At 39.9% G+C, this 23,578-nt stretch overlaps 1 protein-coding gene across 8 annotated transcripts in view; it reads right to left on the bottom strand.

Annotated features, from left to right (window-relative positions):
- TMTC2 (transmembrane O-mannosyltransferase targeting cadherins 2) overlaps positions 1-23,578 on the bottom strand; it is a 369,395-nt gene that overhangs the window by 215,011 nt on the left and 130,806 nt on the right. For all 8 annotated transcript variants that reach the window (XR_010830965.1, XR_010830962.1, XR_010830966.1 and 5 more), the window contains one exon: positions 3,612-4,440. Coding sequence is in view for 5 of the 8 variants with exons in the window: in XM_048061231.2 (XP_047917188.1) it covers positions 3,612-4,440 (829 nt within the window). In the remaining 3 variants the exon portion in view is untranslated. The remainder of the gene's footprint in view (positions 1-3,611; positions 4,441-23,578) is intronic.

Here is a 23,578-nt window from a genome sequence, read left to right on the forward strand (position 1 = left end):
ATGTGACAGCTACCACCCATTTTTAACTTTGTGGTTTGTTTTTACGTTTTGGGAGGCTTCCTTCATTATAAAAGAACACTCAAATAACATTAACTGCTTTACATCAGTTCGGCTGCTCATTAAGTTGAAGGTAGCAGAGAGAAACGCTTGCGCCTTTCCCTCCCTAGTGTCAAAACATGCATACAGCCACTTCAGGATCTATAAACTGCATTAATCAATCCTGCCTATTTTCCCCCCAAGTGCTGACAAATCGTAAGGAGGCAAGGCTCAGATCACTTTAAAGATATTTGAAATACTAGCCATAACCACCAGAGCAGCAGATGAACAAGCCTGGTAAGAGATGCAGCCGTGGAACCCCCAATCCTCCTCCCAACCCCCTCAGGTGCCTGCTGAGCACTGGCCTGGGGACGTGCATGGCCTTGGGGCGGCCTCACCAGGGCCTGCCCGCCTGATTCTCACATGGAGTATTTTTGCTTATTTGGTTGTGGAGGTTGGGTTGTTGTGCTTTTTTTTTTATTTTCCTTTGACACATGAAATGAGCAATACATCCTGCTTTTGAGCATTTTTTCCACACTGCCAGTGATTGACAAAAGCAGCCTGGAAAAATGTATCCTGGAGAAAGGCCGTGGCTGCCTGCAGGGGCCGGAGGTCTCACCTGGGGCAGAACACCGCTCCAGGCCTGCACGGCCTGCAGGGTCCCAGCCAGGGGGCCAGAACAACAGCACTGGCAAAGCACTTAACAACAATTTCTTCACCGAGGATGAGAGGCCACTAAGAACGTTTGTCTGACTGTCCCACAGCAGCAGAGGAGATTAGATTCTTACACACACTGCAGCAGAAGGCCTGATTATAAACCAGCACCACACGAGACAACTCCGTTTCCAAAGCCGTCTGCTGGCACCAGCACACGGATGCACCTGTGCTAGCGGCTTGCCCCTCGTGCAACCTGATTAGCCTGGCATGTATAAACCTGACACATATTAGCCTGGCACATCAGCTCAAGGCCGTCGCATGGCGGCATCCAGTCAGGCCAGCACACAGATGGATCTAGAACAAAATGCTCAGCTCCCTGCTTCAACAAAACTGCTCTTCCCAGAGTCCTACTTCTTTATCGGTTCCTAGCGGGGAGTTCTTGACGGGGTCCCTCTCTTCACTTCAGCCTGCGATAGAAGAAGCTTTTGTCCAGAAGCTCCTGACAGAAGGGAGGAGCAGCAAAGACTGCAGGGAGAAGGACCCCACAGCTCAAAATGATCAGAAATGAGAAAATACTCATGAGGAAAAATGGCTGCGAGATGAGGAAAATAGAGAAATGAGGAGTGGCAACCTCTTCTTAGGAGCCTAAAAGGAAGGAAAACACTTCTCCACTATACCATTTGACTGAACAGTCCATTGTCTTTCTGTATGAATAGCCTATTTATCACTAGCATTCAAAAAATTAAAAAAAGGAGGCAAACAAAAATAAATTGTTTTTTCTATGTCAACCTCATTTAGTTACTGAAGAGTAGTGTGAATTGTTGATCTCTTAATGCTTTGGCTAGATTGGCAGCCAGTCTAGTCCAGTCAGGCTTGCCTGATTGTATGAGAAATAGAAAATACAATTAGCATAGTCACAGCCAGGGATAATCTAGGAAGTATTCACAATAATGAATAGAGTTGGGTGACAGGTTGCTTTAGCCGGGAGTTTCTGATACCCAGCTTTGTTACAATGTGTGTGGGCTAGTAAATATTCAGCAGAAGTTTAACAGGATATTTTAAGGGGATTTACAGTCAGCTCAGTCATGTCTGTATCACCACACTGACATGCTGTCTTTGCTTTTGCATATATTACAAGAAATTTAATGTCAGCTTGTATGGCAGGAAACCAGACAATCATATATACATTAGTCTGCACATACTGAGATGTGTATGATAAAAATAGCTCGCCTTGTCTCCTGGGAGTGCAATATACAACAGTCTGATTTCCAGACAACACTGTAGCCAATCCTAAAAAAAAAAAACTAGAATTTGTATTTTTATCACAGAAATTGGCTCAAAACAAGCAGACAATTACTAATGCAGTCTGGGATATCTGGGCATCCCCAACAAGAACAAAAAAGGAACATACTCTAACTCTAATCTTTTAATACACACTCTTTTCTTTCCAAGGAATGCCAACTTTTTAATGCAAGCTTTACATTGTCACTAAACTGGTAAGTCTCACTCACTGCATCATATCAGTGTGGCATGCTGTCTTGCTGTTCAGTTCCTTCTCATGTCTTGCCCTCATGCACTCAACTAAGTTTTAGAAAAAAAAAAAAGTAACATAAATTGGACATACTTGTTCACACTTAATAAAAAGTCACTTACTGCAGCAACAAATTTAATAGTTTTAACTACATTTTTACCTAGGGCAATAAAGCACAAAAAGAAGAGTTACAAAGTCAGACTGATGATTGACAAGCTACTCTAATGCTGCTTTGCAAGGCATCTCATCTGCCAAATCCACTTTTACGCTCCCTATCAGCTCACAGTAACATCTGCATTTGCCTCTTATCATCACAGCTTTTAGACTATGCCACGATGTAGCTGTCTAACCAAAATGCACAGTTCTGTCGGCAGATGACTTTGCAATCATATAATGGGCTTTTGAGCAGAGAACTGGAAAAACCCAAGTGTGATATGCTCAAGCGCTGTCAAATTTTTCTTTCACAGACAGGCAAAGCAATCAGTGATCCCTTCTCACTTCTGATGAATTGTGAATAACGAAGGCTTAGTCAATGCCTACATGGCACTCACAGGTGGTATTTTGACTGTTCTCACGTAAACTTGCTCATGTGCCAAGAGCAGTACAGCCAAGGCAGCTCAGGATCCCAGCTGGATCTGCTGTATATGCTGAAACCACAGAGCCACAGCCAAACATTGCTACCGATCCCTACACTAACCAGTTTACTGCCAGTTTGGATGTGTTTACACTAGCTGCAGTCACATTTCATTACAGCACAGATACAACCTTGGAAAGAAGTAGCTGGGCAATGTTACCAATGGCTGACATTTATATATTAACATGAAGGTACACGTACTTGACAATAATTCTTTACAGGGCTTGGATGCAGGAGGAACCACAGTCATTTCCTAGGCTGAATAGTATGACCTCATTTCCTCATTTTTATTATGTAGCATTGACGTTATTTGCGTCAGATAAAATTAAAAAAAAATAGCAACTCCTTAATGCTCTCCCTGGCTACTTTTTATATCTCTGTTCATAGCAAACAGAACATTCAGTGAATGTTAGAAAAAAAATTCCATTAGGGCGATGGATACCAAATGGAAAATTACCAGGGTGGAGCCTGTAATAATCATATTCCATCTTTAATTCCAAAATAAAGAACTAAGATCAATGAAAAAGTAAGTGTCCTCTTACCTTTGGGTCTCACTTTCTGCGCATTAATGCCAAACCTGTGACACCTAATCAAAACACATTCATCCTTTTTCTCGTTTTTACTGAAGCATATACTGCTTTAGACAGATATTCCTGAAGCATCTTCTTCAGAAACAGTTAATGAAATCAGACAATTCAAAGGCAAAGACAGACAAGAAGAAATGAAACATTTACCATGAAGAGCAAAAATTACCTTTAGCAGGGTTTACTTTTATCCCTGACCTATACAGCATCTCCTCATTCTGCCAGTCCCCATTCCTGACAACAGTCTTGAGTCCATAGAAAACAATCAATGCAGCAGTGGAACAAAAGACCAAGTTCTTCAGAAAGCGCTTTTGGGCTTTGACATAAAGGGCTCTGACACCTACTGTAACCAGCAGGCAGAAGCCCATACTAGGAACATACAGCACACGCTCTGCTATTACAAAGCCAACATAGAAAAATAGGTTTGTGGCAGGAACGAAGGGCACTATTAACAAAGACAGAGACAGAATGACAATGTTCTCAGTTGAAGGAAGCTGCAGTTTCTGAATTTCATGCCTTTTTATGCCATTCTCTTCCTTTGATGCGAAGCTTGACTTCCCCTCCAGTGTCTTATATTCCACCTCTGAGTGACAGCTATGCCCATTAGCATTCTGCTTGCCATTCATTACACTTTTCCCATTGCATTCTCTCTCGTTGCCGGAGCCCTTCAAGCTAAAGCAGGCGAGGAGGAGGAGTCCAGCATAGAAGGCCACAGTGTGTAGATTCCTCCAGTCGCTGACTGCTTTCAGAAGAGGCACGGCATCCATGGACCAGTCAAAGCTGAGGGTGTCTGGGCAAAGCAACAGCCAGAGATTCTTGGTCGGCAGGTAAAGGAAGGTGAGCGTTCGTGTGAGAAAACTGTCCGAGTCAGCTGCTGGATTGTCAGAGTTGGAGAAACTTGGGGGCTTGTTGCCCATCCAGTATAAGCGGACACCCAGCAGTGCAGTCCCCCAGGAGGTCAATAATCCAATGCTGAAAAAAAGGCTTAAATTCTTCCTCTGAAATAAAGAAAATAAAGAATCATGAGTATAAATTGACACCAGCTATACCAGGTATTTAAATCATAATTCATTTTAAATCATAAAAAAAAGAAATCAAGAAATATCTCATACAACTGTTGGTGTTTTTTTTTTTTCCTTGTAATAAAACTCAGGTATTGTAAGTCTGATGTTTGGCTCACAAAATGTTGATGTATGCTATTGACCATAAACTAAAAGAACAAGCTCTTCCATTTGAACTGTATCAAGGCTGTATCAGAATCAAGCCTTGAGATCTTAGGGCTGCCAGTCCTTGCTTAAGACTTCCCCAAAGTAACTGAATAATGCTCTGAAAATTCTTTATTTTAGAGTAATTTATGGAACCTTACAATGGTTTCCAAATAACCTCCCAAATCCTTTCTTTGCTTCTGGTTATGGCTAAAACAACAGTTTGCCTCAACTCGATTTGAAATTTAGAGAATGTTCCAGACTAATTCTCCCTAATGAACATCTTTCCTAAAGTACCATCTTATGTATTACGTCTAACAAACAGATACACTTTCCAAGAAGGCAAGACAGGAAAACAGACACAGATTCCATGTTTAGGTCTTCCTTTCCAATTAATTACAATGATCATCTGGAGCCTTCAGATGTGTCTGTTACATAAAGCTCCATTTCATTTTTGCGTCTCACAGCCAAATATGTTTTGTTGTTGTTGTTTTTTTCTTTTTTTTTTTTCGTGAAGCACACCATATTAAACCACTGCGTTAAAACCTTTCACACCTTTATACCCATCTAAATAACAATATGTGAAGCATTCAGATGTCTCCGCCTACTCATGTCATCATACTAGCAACTCTAAGAACCACCACTTATTTATGGAATAACTCAGTATTTGCCAGCTGGAGCTGCTTGTCAGGCTCTCCCCCTCCCCATTCGAAAACACATACTTATTCATACACTTGCAGAAACATACCACTTCTCCCTGAACGAGAATCAGGAAGCAAGGCTTTCTCACCTATTACTAGGATTGATGAGCTTAAATTCTGCTCTCAATTACATGGGCACCCTAAATGAAAGCTGTTTTGGATTACTCTCTTTTTGCAGAAGTATCTGTGAAAGCTAAAATAACGTGTAATTTTTGTATTTCCATTCCTCAGATGCCTTCTTTAAGAATAGAAAAACTATTTGCCAAATAGCTCCAGACACAGTGTAAGCACTTTGATATTATTTCCCCCCATTATTACAAAGAATTATATGTCAATCATTTTTCATTTTATTAGGTCTGTTTTTTTCCATCTCACACTATGCATTCCTGGGATAGTTATTCACTGTTTCTTCATTTACTCAGAAGCAGGACCTCAGACTGGAATGTTTTATCTTATTTCTTTCAAGCAGTTCATTTTTCTCTTTTGTGGGGGGACTCTTCTCTTGATATCATGAAATACAGATTGTGTTGCTCTATTTCAGGTCAATTGTTAACAGTTTTCTATTGTCATGTAACCAATGATCCAGTAACCTGATGTTACTGGATGTGGTCTAGTCATCATAACTTATCTACTTAGTTCAAGAAAAAAATTATTCCTTTTCACATTTCTGTACAGCTTCACCTTGTGAATTTTAAAGTATTTAGTGTCAGTTAGATTAACTCATTCAACTTTGAGGAGATATGGAAGAATGCAAAGGAGGCATTCGTAGAGAACAAGTGAACAAATTCGTAATGAGAATGATTTATGTATATTGCATGAAATGCACATAAAAATGCTGCACTTTTTATACATAAAGCAAAGTCTGAGTCTATATGTTTCATTTGCCATATTATTTTATTATTTTTGTATATTTCTATATACTGGAAAATCAATATTTTTTTGGTAATAAACCAATCGAAATCCAGATCTACGCTTTATGATTAATATATTCCCTGGAAAGCCTACTGAAACAACCTGCTTCTATACGTAAGCTGGATAATACTTTGCAACCTATCTCAGACACTGTTCTACCCCTAGCTGCCAGAATTGTTCAAATGCTTCTAACATTATAAAGCTGCATAAACTAGTTATCACCAAAACTCCCACCTAAATTTGTATTCAGAATAAGAAGATTATCCATGTTCATACATTTTGCATGTGTGCCGTTGTAGTCAAAACTTATGGTCCTGATTCAACTTTCCCTTCCATTCCCATCATATTTTGGTACATTAAATTCCCACCACCGCCACCACCAGCAGCTTTACTATTTTCAAAGTTGTTTTCTTCAAACACACAGATGAACAACTTTCATATGTTAAATGTGACACCCCCTTTTCTTTTTCTCTCTTTTTATATACCCTTCTATAATCCCTGAAAAGGACTACAGGAGGAGGCCGCTTAGAAAGGGTAAGAAAAAAAGAAATAAAAAAGAAAAAAGCTGGGAAGTGGAAGATCGGGGTTCCTTTTTATTTGTTTGCTTGTTCAATTAGGAATTCAGAGCAGGTCTTTGCTGGAAAACTACACAGCACTAGAAAAATTAAGACATCCCAAATACTATGCAAGTGAAACTTGATTAACAGACAGGAAGTGAGCTTTCAGGATTGCTTACTTAGACTGCTTTGTTATTTTGTTAATACTTAACAACAAGAGGGAAATCTCCCTTCCCTAAAGTTCTAACAATTGCACTTTTCAACTAAATGGTAAAGAAAGTTCAAATTACAAAGTTCTTCGACAAAGCCATACTGCAGCAGATATGCCATTCCTCGTGGTTAACAGAGAAACCTGCTAAAAACTTTCAGATCTTCATACATCATAAAACAGTAACAATGAAAAGTTTGCCTCTTGCTCCTAGCCCTAGAACGCAAACAATCCGTACCTCAAAGCTAATCCATCCTCGCTGCTACAGTAATTATTTACAGCCTTCCCTTTAAGCTTAAATTTAAGATCTGTAAGGTCTGGACCCTCTGACTTTTTGGATCTATAAAGAACGCTGTATTTCTATACGCAGTATTGTGTTTCATGCTTTAAGAACACTTTTCTTTTCATTAAGACTTTACACCAGTGTCAAATGAAATATCTAAGCATGCACTTGTGGAGCTCAGAGGTATCCAGGTAGGTGATTTTCCACAGCAACATGTCTATTTATCATGCTGCAGAACACCGGATAACTAGAGAAGGAGCTCTGGCAGATTCCTGAGCTTAATTAACAGACTAGAGGAGTGGAGTGCAGGTATCCTCTCGTTGCCTTAGAGACGAGTGGTTTGCATCCCTCCACTGAGGCTTTTTGATCCATGGGTCTTCTCAAAAGCCAGAGGCTTTACATCTTTTTAAAACTAACTACATGTTAACTACAGTTACCAGTAACTTGTGCAACACTGAGCTACCAGTGTAAATTTTTTAGTTTCAGAGAAGATCCTCTGGATTTAATCTAAAACCACAACTAAAATCCTCCCTAACACCGAACACTTAAACTTCTGTCATAAAAACTTGAAGTATGATGCTTTTTTTTTTTTTTTAATCACACAGATAAAGCTGGCTCAGAAGGAGAATGACAGACTCATTTTTCCTCTCTCAACACGTAACCTCATGCCTTTTGCACAGCTTTCACCTGACTGCCCTAGTATAGTCAGGTATAACTGGGCTTAGCTCACATTTCAGCTTTACTTTCCTACAGGCTTTGTATAGAAAGAAAAAATAAGTGGGGAAAAAACATCAACAACTGCTTACAGCAATTTATTAAATAATATAATTATTTATTAGGCCTTAGTAGGCCTTTGTCTGCACAAAGTCCTTTCAAAACGATCTCTGCTCCCATCAGCACTTACACCAGCAACTTGTCCCCTGCATCTCCTGACAGCCCGTGCTCCTCTGACTGCGGACTTCTAGTGTGGCCCAGCAGCAGGAAGAGATCCTCGGTAATGCTTGGCAGCAAGGCTTTGGATTACTGTACTCATGAGTCCTAATCCAGCCCATCTGCCATATGTTTTGACACCCCCATAAATCCTCTAACCTTTCATAAGTAGCCATTTTCTTCTGGGGAAAAAATGAGCACTGATTTAGATCCCATTTAACATCTCTCCTGCCTGCTAACAGTCGAGCACCACCACTGCAATTTTAGTGTTTGTGACTGCAAAAGCCTTTTTCATCTCCCTACCAAAATCCATCTGCATGACCCACCCACATTGTACGTTTCCCTTACACTAAATCCTAATTCCTCACTCCATTATACTGCTCTTAAATATGGCACTGCAGCAGATTGCTTGATTGGGCAGCCCTGCCAAAGCTCCGTCATCACCTAAGCAGTATCCAAAGCATTTTCAAAGATGCTGTTCTTTTAACCTCACCTTGTCCATCTCACACAGCAGCATTAACTACGGCATGCGGTCAGACGGGCCAGATATCAAAATCACCACAGTTAAGCACACACAGGTTGTTATTTTTAGAAGTCGGGAAATGCAGAAAAGAACATGGGTAAGTCACCAGGCATTACTCACATGAGAGTTTCTTTTCCAGCTTAGAGCTCCTTGAAAATATGTTGGCTTAGGAGCTGGGGCTTCCCGAAGAAGCGGGAGGCTGCCAAGACACTAGACGGGACTGACAGTATCTTGTTTCCGAGGCAGGCAGAGGCTCCTGGATCACAGCTCTGCCGACCTGTGCTCATGTTAAGCTCCAAAACCAGCCGGGGCAGGGACAAAGCTCTTTGCCACAGCCCGCTCCGGGGCTTCACACTGAGTTGGAAGCAGCTTTCCAGCTCCCTCTCCGCCTGCCCTGTTTGTTCCCGTCCTGTGAGCCACTACACGGGGTCAGCTCATTTACACTGGTCATACAGCAACAGTGGGTCCCCAGGTCTGGCCTTCCTCCAAGATGGAGCTCCGTCTGTAGCTTGTCCAATACTGTCACCAATTCAACGACATTTACTTGGTGTTATGAACCCACAGCTCTTCCACAACAAGGAAGTCAGGGCATACATAAAAAAGCCAAAGATTTCGCGTGTATATTTTTCTTGCAATTAGCAAGCAGCGCAATTCAAGCAGTGATTATTGGTGTTTACTCACATTACTAAAATTAAAATTGAGTTATAAATAGTGGTATTTAAAATTTACCATCTTCCTCTATAATCTTTAAAGCGGGTCTTTAAATTTAAAAAAAAAAAAAAAAAAAAACCTCCAGCCTCTCAGCTGAACAAACAGTTCTAAGGACTACCAGGGAAACAATAAATTGTGTTAACAGCAACAACTGCACGAACGACCAGAGGTAATACAAGAGCAGAAGGGACTAGATTAGCTTGATAAATCTGTGAGCATGATCAGTGCAGAAGAGAAGGCTCTCTCTTGAGGATCCGTCTGCACAGCCAAATGCAGTCTGACAATTGGGAAGCTACAGGTATCTGCCTGGGGTTAATCCATCCATCTATGGCAGCGAGAACTTAAACACAGGAGGCTGGAAGCCCACTGGGACTGAGTCATTACTCGAACTGCCAAACTTCTGAGGAACACTGCCCAACCCTGCTGTTACCAGCACACAGGTAGATATGTGGTCCAACAGGCATAGCTTTGTTTAACACGCATTGTTAAAGAGGTTTTGCAGTGAATGGAGGGTGCTGCACTTTATGCACTAGCCAAAATGCTGGATGCTCACCGCACATGCAAGTATGTTGTTGGAAGGCAGAACTGAAATTCTGAGAAAAACAGAGAAATGTTCACTAAAATAATCCTATACAAAAGGCAGGTGCAACTCTGACTGCAAAAAACTGCACAAATGTGAGTTGTGGAAGAAGTGATGGGCTCTTCTCACAAGCATCTGGGATTACATAAAATCACAAGCAGCTCTCTTATGCCACTGCTAAAAAGGCAAATGCTATACTGGGACTGCAAATGAAAGCCTACCCTTCTACATACGTGCAGTAATCCTTCCAGTCTTCTCAATATTAGTAATTCCTAAAACTATCTGGATCCAGCACAGAGCTATTAGAAATAAATGGAGGAAATAGAGAGAGGTCAGAGGAGGAGAATAAGAAGGGTTCGTGATCTAGAAAAACATGCCCCATGAGGAAAGAATGAAGAACATAAGCTGTTTAGACATGACAGCTGCCTGATAGTACAGAAATGAATACTGCAAACAGGAAATGAATAATCTGTTTTCTATATCCATGTCCAAAGGATAAGAATAATAAGCTTCAGTTCAAGAAAGGAAGATTCAGGTTACCCATCAGGAGATGCTTTCCTCTGCTAAATATCGGGATGCAATGGAAAAACCTGCTATGGAGGTTGGCTCTATGGCTTTTTCCTGTCATTAAGAGTAGAGTAAATGTCTAATTTGTGGGGAAGATGAAGTATTGTCTCCATTAACCTATCCATGCTCCAATCATTTCTGCATTAAGTACCAGAGCTTCCTGCAATCCTACTTTGTCTTAAGATTTGCTTTACTTCAGCAAAAATGTTAAGATGATCCTCACGTTTTGTTCCCCGTCACATTAGCATCTTTTTCACATTTCACACATTTCTAAAATCCATCTTTTACAAACATATCTTTTTGCCCAGTGATTACAAGCACGTGCAAATCCATGCCATTTTTTTAAAAACAATACTAAACAAAACCACTCAATCATATACATTAATAAGTTGCACTCTTGATCTATCATTTTATGGGTGATCTCTGTCCTTAAGACATTCTCACTTCTTGTACTACATTTCTTAAAACTATTGTATATAAATACTCTTGCAAAATTTAAAAAAAAATGCAAAGACTAATGAAAAATTGTCTGGGAGAGTCAATTATTTCTAACGTGTCCAGTAGAATGTAAAATCTATTTTTTCTATTTCTATATTCTCTCTGCTGCCCTTCTCATCTTGTCCATAAACATCCTTCTACCTATATATGCATACATATTGCATGGAAAAATAAAAATTAATCACACAAAAAGACAGATACTTTGTGTTGAGTGTTTTAGTACAACATCAAACAATGTAAATATTGGTTTCTATTTTCTATAAAAATAATAATAATTCAAGCTTTCTCATTGGTAAAAATGGTGGCATTGATGTCAGCAATTTACACCAAATAATGGCCACATTTCAAACTCACCAAGTGAGAATGTTAACAGCAATACTGACTCTGAAGTTGGCATGTTAATGTTATAGTTCCTTGATGACACACAAAATATAAAAAAGAAGTGAAAGAAAAAAGAGTAAAGTAAATAACCCAAGTAAGGTACTGCAAAAAGCTAACAGCATACATAATGAGAAGAAAAACATGCCTGAGATTTTTACAAACTCATTATCAACATGCCACAAAACCCAAATAACACACACAACATGACAGGACTTGGCTTTGCCTTTGCAACCGTTTTTTGAACAGCGATTCATGTAAGGTGAAAGGGACCTAAGGGAAAATTCACCTCTGCTGTATGGGCTGCAGGGAAGTCTTACAGTCTCAGAGAAGAGCGTCAGGGCTCAGCCATGGTTTAGCACCTACACTTGAGCAACTTCATGAGTAGGCCAGCAGAGCCCCCTTCCTCCTAGGAAGGAAGCTTTGCCCAAGTCCCACTGGTAAAGCAAAGCCTGAAACTGCTACGTAGCCAGAGTGCCCTCTCGAGTCATGAGCACACCTGAAGATGAGCACTCACAGCTGAGACCAGCAGTGTCCTTTGTATCTCCTATAACATACGAAGGAAATCTGATCTGGCAATGCTTCTGAAATATTCACCCTGTACAAAGTGTTGGCGAGTTACTGAAGGCCTGATCACTTGGACAGATGGTGCATGCACATTTTTTTCTTCTAAAGGAATCATAGAATCATAAAGTTTGGAAAAGACCTCCAAGATCATTGCTTTACAGTATGTATGGGCTTGCTCAGGGAAGAGGAGGCAAAGTACCAAAGGATGCATACAGCACACACTGCAATCCTACTTCCAAACCGACTACCAAAAATTAGTATGGCACATTTCACATGTTTCTTATACTAATAAGATGGCAATAAAGGAATATTGAAACCTAAGAGCCTGATTAATATTCAGTGGAAGAAAAATAAATACTGTAAGAATGTAAACAGGCATATACTTTTTAACTGACTAATGCAAATGGAAATGGATTTCATGAGTAAAAATGTAATTTGTTGCCAAATTAAGACTCTGGTAATGACTTATCAACTTTATTAATCCAGTAGGAGGAAGTCATCAATAACCAATTTCTGTATATGGAATAATCAGCAAGTTGACTCCAGTTTTGACAGAACAATCTATCCAGATGTAATAGAAATCCATCTGCTGGAAGCCCATAGGATGAAAGAAGTCAGTTTCTGCAGTGCAAAACCATCAGAATCTTGTGTTTTGTTTGTTTGTTTGTTTGTTTATTTTCTTATTTGCCAAGTCAAAAATTTAGGTGTTTTGTTTATTTGTACCTTTAAAGTATAGGAAAAGAACAAGCAGAAAAGTTATCTTGAAACTATGTTCATAACAAAGAAAATATATTACAAATTGTAATTCTTTGAGTAATGTTTAAGCACAGAGAAACAGACAATTAAAACTCCACGTGAAATACAGAACCTACTCATCAGCTCAGAAGGCACTTCAAATTATCAAGGAAGGTTCATTTAAGATCATACAACAAGTTACTTTTTTCCTTTAAAAAGAAATATTAAAATCTGGTTTGGGTGCAGATATTTTCAGATCTATTGATTCAGCGAGAAAGGAAAAAACAGAGGTAATTGTTTAGTGACTCAGAACATGTTTGTGTGAAAAACTCAGTATAACTTTAACAAACATCTCCTATGATCTGGATGCAATCTCTGTTTATTCTATGCTACAGTAACATCACATTTCAAACAATGGGAACCATGAGGAACTGGAGAAACAAAAGGTGATGTGCAATGACCATCAGTCTCAGAAAGCCTTCCAAAAAAGCCTTCCAAACAAAACTTTTGAGATTTAAAGTCAATGCTTGCAGCAGCTGAAAGGTAATTCAAGAAAGAATACTAGCAAACAGTAGGTCAATCCCACTGATGAAAGGTTTGTGTTTCAAGCATATTTTCAGTATATTTCAGGTATATTTTCCTCTCATACTCCGAGTTAAAACACGTAGTCTAGAGCACATCTACATGCCTCCTTTGTCATCTAACTCAGCCTTGCCTGCCGTGTAACTACCCAGGTTAGTTCTTGACTGACGGAGGCTGTGGCCTGTGGAGGACCCCCACCGGAGCAGATTCTGGGCCGGACCTGTAGCCTGTGGAGAGGAGACCACGCAGGAGCAGGTGACCTGGCAGGAGCTGCTGCCCGTGGGGGACCCAGGTTGGAGCAGTTTGCTCCTGAGGGATGGACCCCGTGGTACAGACCCATAACTGGTACAGTTCTTGAAGAGCTGCTGCCTATGGGTAGCCCACGCCAGATCAGTTCACCAAGGACGGCATCCCGTGGGAGGGACCCCACAGCACAGGGGACGAGAGTGACCAAGAAGAAGCAGTGGAGACGAAGTGCCATAGACTGACCACAACCCCCATTCCCCCGTTCCCCGGCGCCGCTCAGGGGAAGGAGGTGGAAGAGGGTGGATGGGGGGAAGGCGTTTTTGGTTTCTTTGTTTCGCGCTTCTCTAGCTTGTTAGAAATAGGCAATAAATCTTACTATCTCCCTATGCTGACTCTGTTTTGCCCGTCACGATAATTGCTGAGTGATCTCCCCATCCTTATCTCAACCCTTGAGCTCTTTGTGTCGTATTTTCTCCCCCTTCCTCTTCGAGGAGGGGGAGTGAGAGAGCGTCTGTGGTGGAACTCAGCTGCCCACCTGAGTAAAACCACCACAGTTCTGGAGATACATGCTTGGACATTTGAAGAATAATACATCGGGAAAAAGAAAACACTCTCAGAAAAAAACGAAATGAACAGCTTCTGTAAGACCTGATGAATAATACTGAGATCTCAGAGAAGTAACACTGGGAAAATTAACATTTTAATATCAATTTCATTTGCTCTTCTTTTTCATTAGATCTGGTTAGTTTCTTACAGAATCGGTTCTGCACAAAGACTAATTTGAAGAAGAGAGCTTGTCATGCCCTATGTTAATTTCTGGGGAAGTTTTTTATATTCATTCCCTATGGAATACACTAGATACAAATGGGAATGAAAATCTATTAGAAAACAAATAGAGAGAACAAATCAAACATTTTGCAGCAAACAGCACTGTCTAGCTACATAAATAATGACTACTCAGTGATACTAGCAAATAGTGTTGCAATATCACCAGAATAGAAAGGCACACATATAAGAATATTTAACCAATAATAAAAACCGCAAAGACTTCAACAAAAAGTTTCCCCAGAAGCATGTTTGAGAAAAATAATAGAATACCTTGAATGGAATGTCTTCTACCTTGTTTCCCTATACATTAAATATGAAGAATATATATATTTTTGCTGCTATTTTTTCTGCGCTCATTTTAAATACCTTTTTAAAGAGTATTTAAAAGGATATCTAAGTATAGCCCTTTAAAAAACATGAATTGTACTGTTAGGGTCTGATCCAGAGACAGAGTTAAAGGTAAAGCAATTACTATCCTCAGTAATGCAAAATCAAATCCCTAATAATTCAAATAAAAAGAGAGCTATGAAAAATAGTGAACCAGAATATGGATGACAAAACTTACTTCATGTCATGGGATTGAAATTGGCATGGTGACTCATTATTGTCCATTAAGCTAATGTGAAGAAATGAGGCAGTGAGCAATCTCCTGTGAACCAACACCAAGATACTTTTCAACCAAACTATTAAGGGGTGAAGTACTTAAAAGAGGTCAGTTGCTGGTACTGTGAGAGGTATGATGAAGCCCCTTAACCAATTATATTAAACTTACTTGAACGTCTGCACTGCTATCTTGCTTGGCTTAAAATGCAATCTTAATACTTCCCAATAGGCAATGATCTGTGGTCTGATTTGTTAGGCTGTAAAACAATTCAGCTTCTATGAGGGAAAAGTAAAAATGCATATATGCTTTTTGAAGAAATTTATATATATATTTATTTATTTATTAAATAGATTCAGTATGTTTATCAAAACATTTGTTTTAAATAAGCTTCTCCACTTTTTGGACCAAACAAAGCAGGAAGAAATAAAAATGGTGCAAATGTAATTGATTTTGCCTGCATATATTCATTCATATTCACACACACAAACACAGCCTTCCCTATTAATTCTCAGTTTGTTGGCCTTCTGCATCGCAGACGTGTTTCAGGCATCAAGGAAGTCAACAGCAACAGTCTTTCCTGAGTGTGACTCCGGTGCAAACAGCCAGCCATTATGAAATTCATTCCAGTCTCATTAATGAGTGCAGTTTGAAAGTGCAGCATTTTGGAACCATAAAGAGATGATTTATAATGAGACTTCACTCGGTGGGAAGGCTGAAGCACAGCAGTTCTCTCTCCAAGTTATCCTAATAGAAAACTATTTAATGAGTGTGGGATTTCTCCGAGAACACAAAAAAAGGCAGGACTTGGAAGAGGATATATTATATTGTATTGTGCAGACACCCACATCACTGAATGTTTCTGCTACAGTAAAACCAGCAAAATAAAAATCCTCAAAGTTGCTTCTATTTTGAGCTTTTGGCTTGTTTTTAATAAGCACTCCAATATAAAACACAGATTTGTAGAGATTAGCAGATCGGCATAATTCAGTATAAAAAAAAAAAAAAGCAAGGTTTAGTGAACTAAACTAGGTTGCCTAAGGTCAGACACTCAATAACGCAAACAAGAAAAAAACTGTGCACTGAAGCAGGACATTGGCTGCCAAGGAAGCAACAAAGGAGCAGAGAGGTAACCTCCCCCAACCAATTCTTCAGGAGGCTGTGGCAGTGAGCGGCCTCTTAGAGCCCTCTCCCCTTCAAGGGAGGCACGAAACGTGCTGTTGAACCAAACTAAATGGCACACAAACATGAGCCCTCGTCTTACTCCAAACCTAGATCAAAGCTGCATCCAGTCCTCAATACTGGTTTAAAAAAAAAAGTTCAAAAACCCATATGCCATAACCATGCATGAGAAGGGCATATAAACGCTTTAAATGTTAGAAACTAATTACCTGGCTTGCTGATTATATTATTGAATTTTCTGATAAAAGGCAGGAGTGGGAAGGTAGAGAGAAGACAACGGAGCAGAGCGTGCCAGACGCCTTTAAATTGACTAACAGAAGCATCACATTTATTTTCTAAGTCGTGAATTTAGACCGTGGCTTCATAGTATGAGAACAGCAATGCTGCTTTAGGAGTTTGTTTGTTTTCTATGGTTTTCAGAGTGCTCAGTTCCTTGTACAAACTGACATTGTGTCAGCCCAATGGAGGGAACGACATACGGGGGTGGAAAGCTGAAGGAAGAGGTGAGACTTTGTTAAGCCATGACTGCTGCCAAAGAGATCTACCAAACCATGACTTCCGACAACATCGTTAGGACAGACGTACTCTTGCCATGTATTGTAGTAATGTGCACATACATCCCTGCTTCTTCAGCAGGCTGAGACTTGTAGTGGTAATACTTACATGAGATCTATTACAAGTAGTAAACATTAAGTACAAACATTCCATTTTAATAAGTGTTTTGGGACAAAAAAAACCACCAACAACAACAACGACAAAGTTCAACTAAACATAAAAAGCATAACAACTTTAAAACAAGAAGTCCTTGAGCCATCATACCTTAAGAAGGATTACATGGCCACAAGATCTCTCCCACCTGGCAGTTTTAAGAACATCCATTTTACACAGGCTGCTTGGTTTCAAGGTCAGTACACAAGCTCCACAGATGTGATGCTAGGAAGGTTCCAAACTCATTAATCTTGCAGAAAATTCTGTTAATATCTTTTGGAAATATGCACTTCTTCAGTGCCTTGATAACGTTCAGATACTTAAGATGAACTTCTCCACTGCTACATATCTGTTTTGTCTACATTTCCAACTCCCCCTGCCCCTCATCAGCTCATCATTCTTCTCTCAAAAATGCCTTAAGACTCCTTCTAAAACCTCCTTCATCTCTCCCACATGGATGGAATAGTTACCTCAAATTGCTCCCAAAAGTATAAATTTGTCCAAAATTTTGCTAGAAGTACTATAATGAAACTTACCTGATACCAGATCAAGATGCTGCTTCTACAACCAGTTCTGACATGGATGTGCTGGATTACATTAAGCAGACTGCTTAAAAGCCTTTTGTCTCTTTTTCCTTTCCCTACTGCCTCTAAATTCAGATGTTATACTTGTAAAAGCAGCAAGAATTTGTAACGATGTTCTCTCTGGTGCAGCAGGAGGTTCTGCTCCCTCATAAGTGTCTATTATACAAATAAATAAGCACTACAGACAGTAGTGACCTCTTTTACTATGAGATCTGGAAATTTTATTCTAATATGCTTCTGCTGCACTGTATCTAACCAAGTGAGTTATACGCCTCAATTACTTTTACTATTTGCTTCAGCCACTTATTACACTGAAACGTAACGGTGCCTTTGGAAATGGTGGGGTCCACCTTTATGTCTAGAGTCTTGTAAAATCTAACACGATCCAACGTTACATCCTGGGAAGCCTGAGTATAGTATCATCTGCTACTTATTATTCCAGAACTCTACGATTCAAATATTCAGCCAGACAGATATACAGCAAACCCAGCTAAACTAGGCTTGTAGCCTTTAGCTGACAATTTCAGCTACTGCTCTTATACAAAGGAATTGGTTTGAAAGAATTAATCAGTTTTGAAACATCATCAGTTACCTTGCTTGCCAGAGTCTCACTGCGAATAAAGACAAAAGACTTACTGTTCTTATGTATGAGTGAGGAAAGGCATGAAAGGAGATAGATAGCATCTTCTATTAGCGCAAGCAGCATGGTTAGAAAAATGTACAAAGTATAATTGGAAAAATGGGCCAAAGATGAACAACTGGCCTAATAAAAGATAGTACCTCTCCCCATAAAATTTGTTATATATTTTTACCACCACAATTATACTAGCCCTGCTTTCTATTAAGGAATAAAAAAGCCTAGAGAACTCAAGTCAAGCTATAAAAAGACATCTCTTTGTTGTTGCATTCTTTTCAGCCAAAATGTGCAAAGCAGAAATGGAAATTTTAGTGCAGTACAGCTGAAAGACAATAAGAATTTGCTCTTACACAGGAATGGACAACATAATCCTGGAATCCTCTTTCCTTCAAAATAAAATAATGCTAAACAGAGAAATTTCAAACACTTTTTTTTTTTTTTTTTTTTTTTTTTTGCTTTTGCAAGGTTAAGATATGGGGTAAAAGTTATAAATACGACGGAAATGGATGGAAATCTCAGAAGTAAAAGAAATCAGTAATTTAGAAACAAAAATCAGAAACCAGGACAAGAAAGGAGCAGCAATGCAGTCTTAAAGGAGAACAGTAATGGGCTAAAGTAAGAAGAAACTCAAGTTCTTACCCCTTTCTTTTGAACAAAGGCTTGTATTTAAAAAAATGAGGTTGAAGTGGAAGGCTCAGAGGTCATTAATTATGGAGATATTCAAATTAAATCACAAAATAAAAAAGGGGAAAAAAAAAAAGAACAAAACCAGAAAGAAGGCTTGGGAACCTTGTCCGTAATCACTCTCCCTTCTGTTTTCTCCCTTCTTCTCATCTTTGAACCTGCAAATACTTGCTATCAGAGTCGTTGCCAGCAGTTCCTATTTGGCTAGGTCTCAGGCTTTTAAAATGGAACCAAAGCCTGCTTATCTTCGGTGGGTATAGCATATAGCATACCACAGTCATTATATGCATATAGCATAACAACAGAAAAAAAGAGTTAGAGGACTACTACTACAACTTGCAGTAAAGTGCAGAGACTTCTAATCGTTTCATTTATAAATTATACATCATACATTACATATTATATATTTATATATTTTATAATATATTTTTATATACTTATATATTATATATCATATATATCATCTATCGTCTATATGTTATATATATTCATATATATATATATATAAACACGCACATATACACATACATATATATTTATACATCTCCCTCTGTGGGTGGGGTAGACGCTGTAGCACATACATCCTTTGACTTGACAAGGACTTTCATTTTGTGTGTGTTTGTGTGTGTGTGCATGTGCACCTTTTTTTCTTTCCAGTTTCCTAATGAGGACATGACTAATTTCCACATAATGAATTCCAAACTTCCTTCTCTGCATTGAAGTCTGGCTCAGGAAGAATCACCGTGGCAGGTTATCTGGGATTTTTTAGCATTATGCATCCTGAGATGTCACAGAAGGGGACTGACCATGCTCGATTGATTTTCAAGAGAGCAACTAGGCTGCAAAGAAGTTCAAAGTTGTTAATCATTTACAAGCTTCTCAACTTTGCCAATCAATGCAGCACGTACACTTCCTGATCTTGCTTAGAGAAAAAATGAGGATAACCTTTAAAGACTAGGAGGGCTCACATATTATGGATTTATCTGCCTAGCAATATTCATTTCAGCAATGAAAAATTAGACTTATAAGGCTAACATCCTGCTTTAAATTGCATACATGCAAGTTTCATTAAAATTCCTTCCTATTTGCACAAGAACATAAAAATCATTAACCAAAATACATGCAGAGACAGAAATGACAACTGCTAAATTTTTAAGGAGCCACTCTGAAGGGACCTCGCCATTTTTCCAGATATTAAAAATCACAGCTTCCACAATTCACATATCTAAATAGGAACTAAACTGTAAAGTCTACTCCGCAGTGGTATTTATGCTTCTGTGAAACAGTTTGCTGGCTTGTTTTTCTGAGGTGATCTCTGAAATGAGTATTTCTAATATTAAAGTTACAAAAATGATGAAAACACCAGTATGCTGAAAATTTCAGTGACTCTGTTTTGTAATTGCCTACAGACTGGAAGCGTGAACATCTCAAAACCTTTGAAAGTGAAGTGCCTTAAGCATGGGCTCCACAGCAATCAGCATTCTGGGCAGAGCTATGTCTAAGCTAGTCTCTAAGAAATGCCAAACTTAGTTCCTTAGAAACCTTACTGCAGGCTCCCAAATGGAAGAATCAGGCACTTGAACTTTTTCTAGAGCACAATATATTGTCCTACTTTTCGCTTAGTGACTTTGTAGAATCGTGGACAATGCCCTCCTTTTCAAAAGAAAGGAGAATTTCCACATTTCCATCTGCATTTTCTATGGCAGACCCCAGACCATGCAGGTATTCTCGTCCTAAGACCGACATTTTCTCTTTCCAAAGTTGTTTGCCTCTGTGCACGGTGCAGTATCCAGGTTCTCAGTTGACAATATTGACAAATGCAATAACTAGACCCCAGTTGACAACAGTGAACATGAGTAATCACGACTTGAGCCCTTGGTTTTGGAGGAGACCTGAGCTCTGGTAGCTCAAGTAATTAATTTAGCATCCACCTGAGCACACACTTTCACTTCAGTGCACATGGCAGCCCTAAAGTGCTAGAGCACCAACGGGTAGGGGCACTCTGAAATCCTGACGGCACAGAAGTAGAGGCGGCTGGGATCTGCAGACCTGGACAGGCCTTACAAATGCTCTGCATGTCAACTCATGAGGGTCCACCTGACAGCAGCTGCTTAGACCTTCAGAATGGTGCCTGGGGATGGTGTGCAACTGCAGGTGGCAGCCGAACAAAACCTAAAGACCTACCTTTTGGGCTTGTGCAAACATGAGAGTGTACCATGCCCCTACATCCATCTTTGGATCCCGGCCCAAGTGCCTGTGTGAAAGGTTGACAAAGTTTCCACATGCTGCACGTATGCATATGTGAAGGAGCTTTCACACCAGCAATTAAACGGGAAGAACACTTCCTGCAGCCTGCAATAGGCCTCCCTCAGACAAGGACATTAACAGCTGGGCTGGCCTCGCTCTTGTCAAACCCACAGTCTGACTTTGAATCTTATCACAGAAATAACTAGAAGACCAGAAAACCCACTTTGTTTTAATTTTTTGTTATTTGCCTTTTGAAATCCCGGATTAAAAAGGTTTACATTCTTAAGCATTGGCCAAAACCATGAGGACTATGTATATATTTTTTGATTTTTTTATTTCCCCCATGAAAGCTGAGATTCTCACTGGGACAGATGCTACAAGTGTATAAGTCGCTGCTCACAGTTTACAGTATACGTATGTTTTGCTGAAGGGCTGGGGCTTGTCAGGAGCCCAGGGCTGGCGGCTGGCCTTACCAGCCAGCTGTGCGCTGGCTCAGGTGGGATGCTCAGACGGGGCAGGCAGCTCTTCCTCTGCCAGAGCACTGACCTGGGAAAAGCTTCTGCAGTGCAGGGGGCAACAGGGAAAGCCGCAGGAAGCCACAAACCACGTGGATAAGAACAGGAGACTTGAGAGGAGCAGGGAACCAGGTCTCAGAGACAACAGGCAAACTCTTCCTAGAGACCTACAGGAGGCCACAAAGATCCCCCTAAGCAAGGAAAAAAATAAGAGGCCTTGCCCTTGCCAGCAGGCGAGGACAAAACCTGCTTTCAGACACAACTGAGTATACCTCACCCAGCAAATCTGTTCGCTCCCTTTTATGACACTCTGCTTTATTTCTCTATTTGCTTTCTGAGAAAGCTATAAAAGTTTTAAAGATTCAAAGCCTTCTTGGTGTATTCCGTTTAAGAAAAAGGCCCAGACACGACAAACCTCTAAGCTCTTGCTGAGAGCTTCACAGGCTTCCAAGAGAGGTAAGGCTTAAAATGCTGAGAAAATTGACACGCTGACTGGAAGTGGAGGAGGTGGCTTCTTGAAAACACCACCAATAACTTATTCTTGCATACTGAGCCTCTTCTTTGCTCTAAATGTCACTCATCCAGACTGGAAAAAAACATTATTTAGTATAAGGGCCACTTCTCTTTGCATGAACTTTGCTTTCCAAATGGAAAAGATCAAGCATCATACAGCATTTTGCAACTGGAAGCCAAACTCCAGCATTTCAATAAGGTCAAAAGGGGCAACACTAACTCACGAGAAAACCTGACTCCACGCTGGGTAGAGAAGAGTTAAAAATGAGCCCCCAGAAGGCTGGGATGTCTTTGCCAGGAATGTGAGCTCCAGTACGATGCTGGAGGGGATTCCTACAGCCCACTGCTGGAACTGGAGTGTGTAGGATGTTAGGTGCCCGTGCTCATGGCCTTGACTTCCCCACCAGCTTCAATTATTGCTTTTTAATCATTTCCTTTGGGGACAAGAGTACAAACAAACAAAAAGTCAACGGTAACAGCACAACTAGAGGGATCCTTAAGTAGATGCCTATTTGTTTACAAGCAGTTCAGCATATCGGAGGATTGGTTCTAAAAATGTGAGTGACAACAGTGGCAACTTGATGAGGAGGTAGGTGAGGAGACAGCAGAAGTGTGCATCAGATGCACTATGGATGAGTGCAGATCATGCAGGATGCCTGAGGATTTTGCAGGAACAAAGTAATTTCCCAGAAAGGGACACAGATGAGGAAAAAGTGCTTGAGCTTTGCTTTTTGAATGCTACAATTTGTTTGCTTTTGCCTTGAAGCTATCTGAAAGCAGGTTTTTATGCCAATTCACCTGTCTTTTGGGTATTCCTTAACAATTTACAAAAACAGACAGCATTGAGCCCCCAGGCAGAGTTATATCTAACCATTTCTGATGAGGCAGCTAGTACTGCTGGAACGTTTGTCAATTTCTTAGGGTGGAATTTGTCTCTGTTATACCTCAGCTCCAATTCATGCAGAATTTGTATTTAACTATCATTAACACCAAGCATGCTGTCTTTCTATAGCTACATCCTGGAAAAAGTTCTTTTTATAGTGAGAAAGAAAGGAGTATCCTTTGTATGTTAAAATATGGACTTTGAAATTCTAAGAAGAAATAAATGAAAACGTAATATAGCTTGCAAAAATTTCAGCATTATTTATCTCATGTTGTCTTTCTCTGACTACACAATTAGTCGATATGGAGGGGTTTGTACATTCAGGAGCATTCTTTAAAGAAAAAAAACATACAGCTGTACAGACTTTTATGTAAGGCCAGAAAAGGAAAAGCAGCAGCTAAGAGATACTTTACTCCTGAACTTTTTGTTAACAAAGACAGTGCTCCAAACAAGTCACTTTAATACAGCAGCATGAGTGTGTTTCAGTGCCATCTAGCTAACACTTAAGGTAACTTGCATCACTATGCATAGACTTTTTTTTTTCTTCCAAGAATCCTTTCTTCAATTTAAA

Source organism: Anser cygnoides, chromosome 1 (genome assembly GCF_040182565.1).
Source record: "Anser cygnoides isolate HZ-2024a breed goose chromosome 1, Taihu_goose_T2T_genome, whole genome shotgun sequence".
Classification (NCBI taxonomy): Eukaryota; Metazoa; Chordata; class Aves; order Anseriformes; family Anatidae; genus Anser; species Anser cygnoides.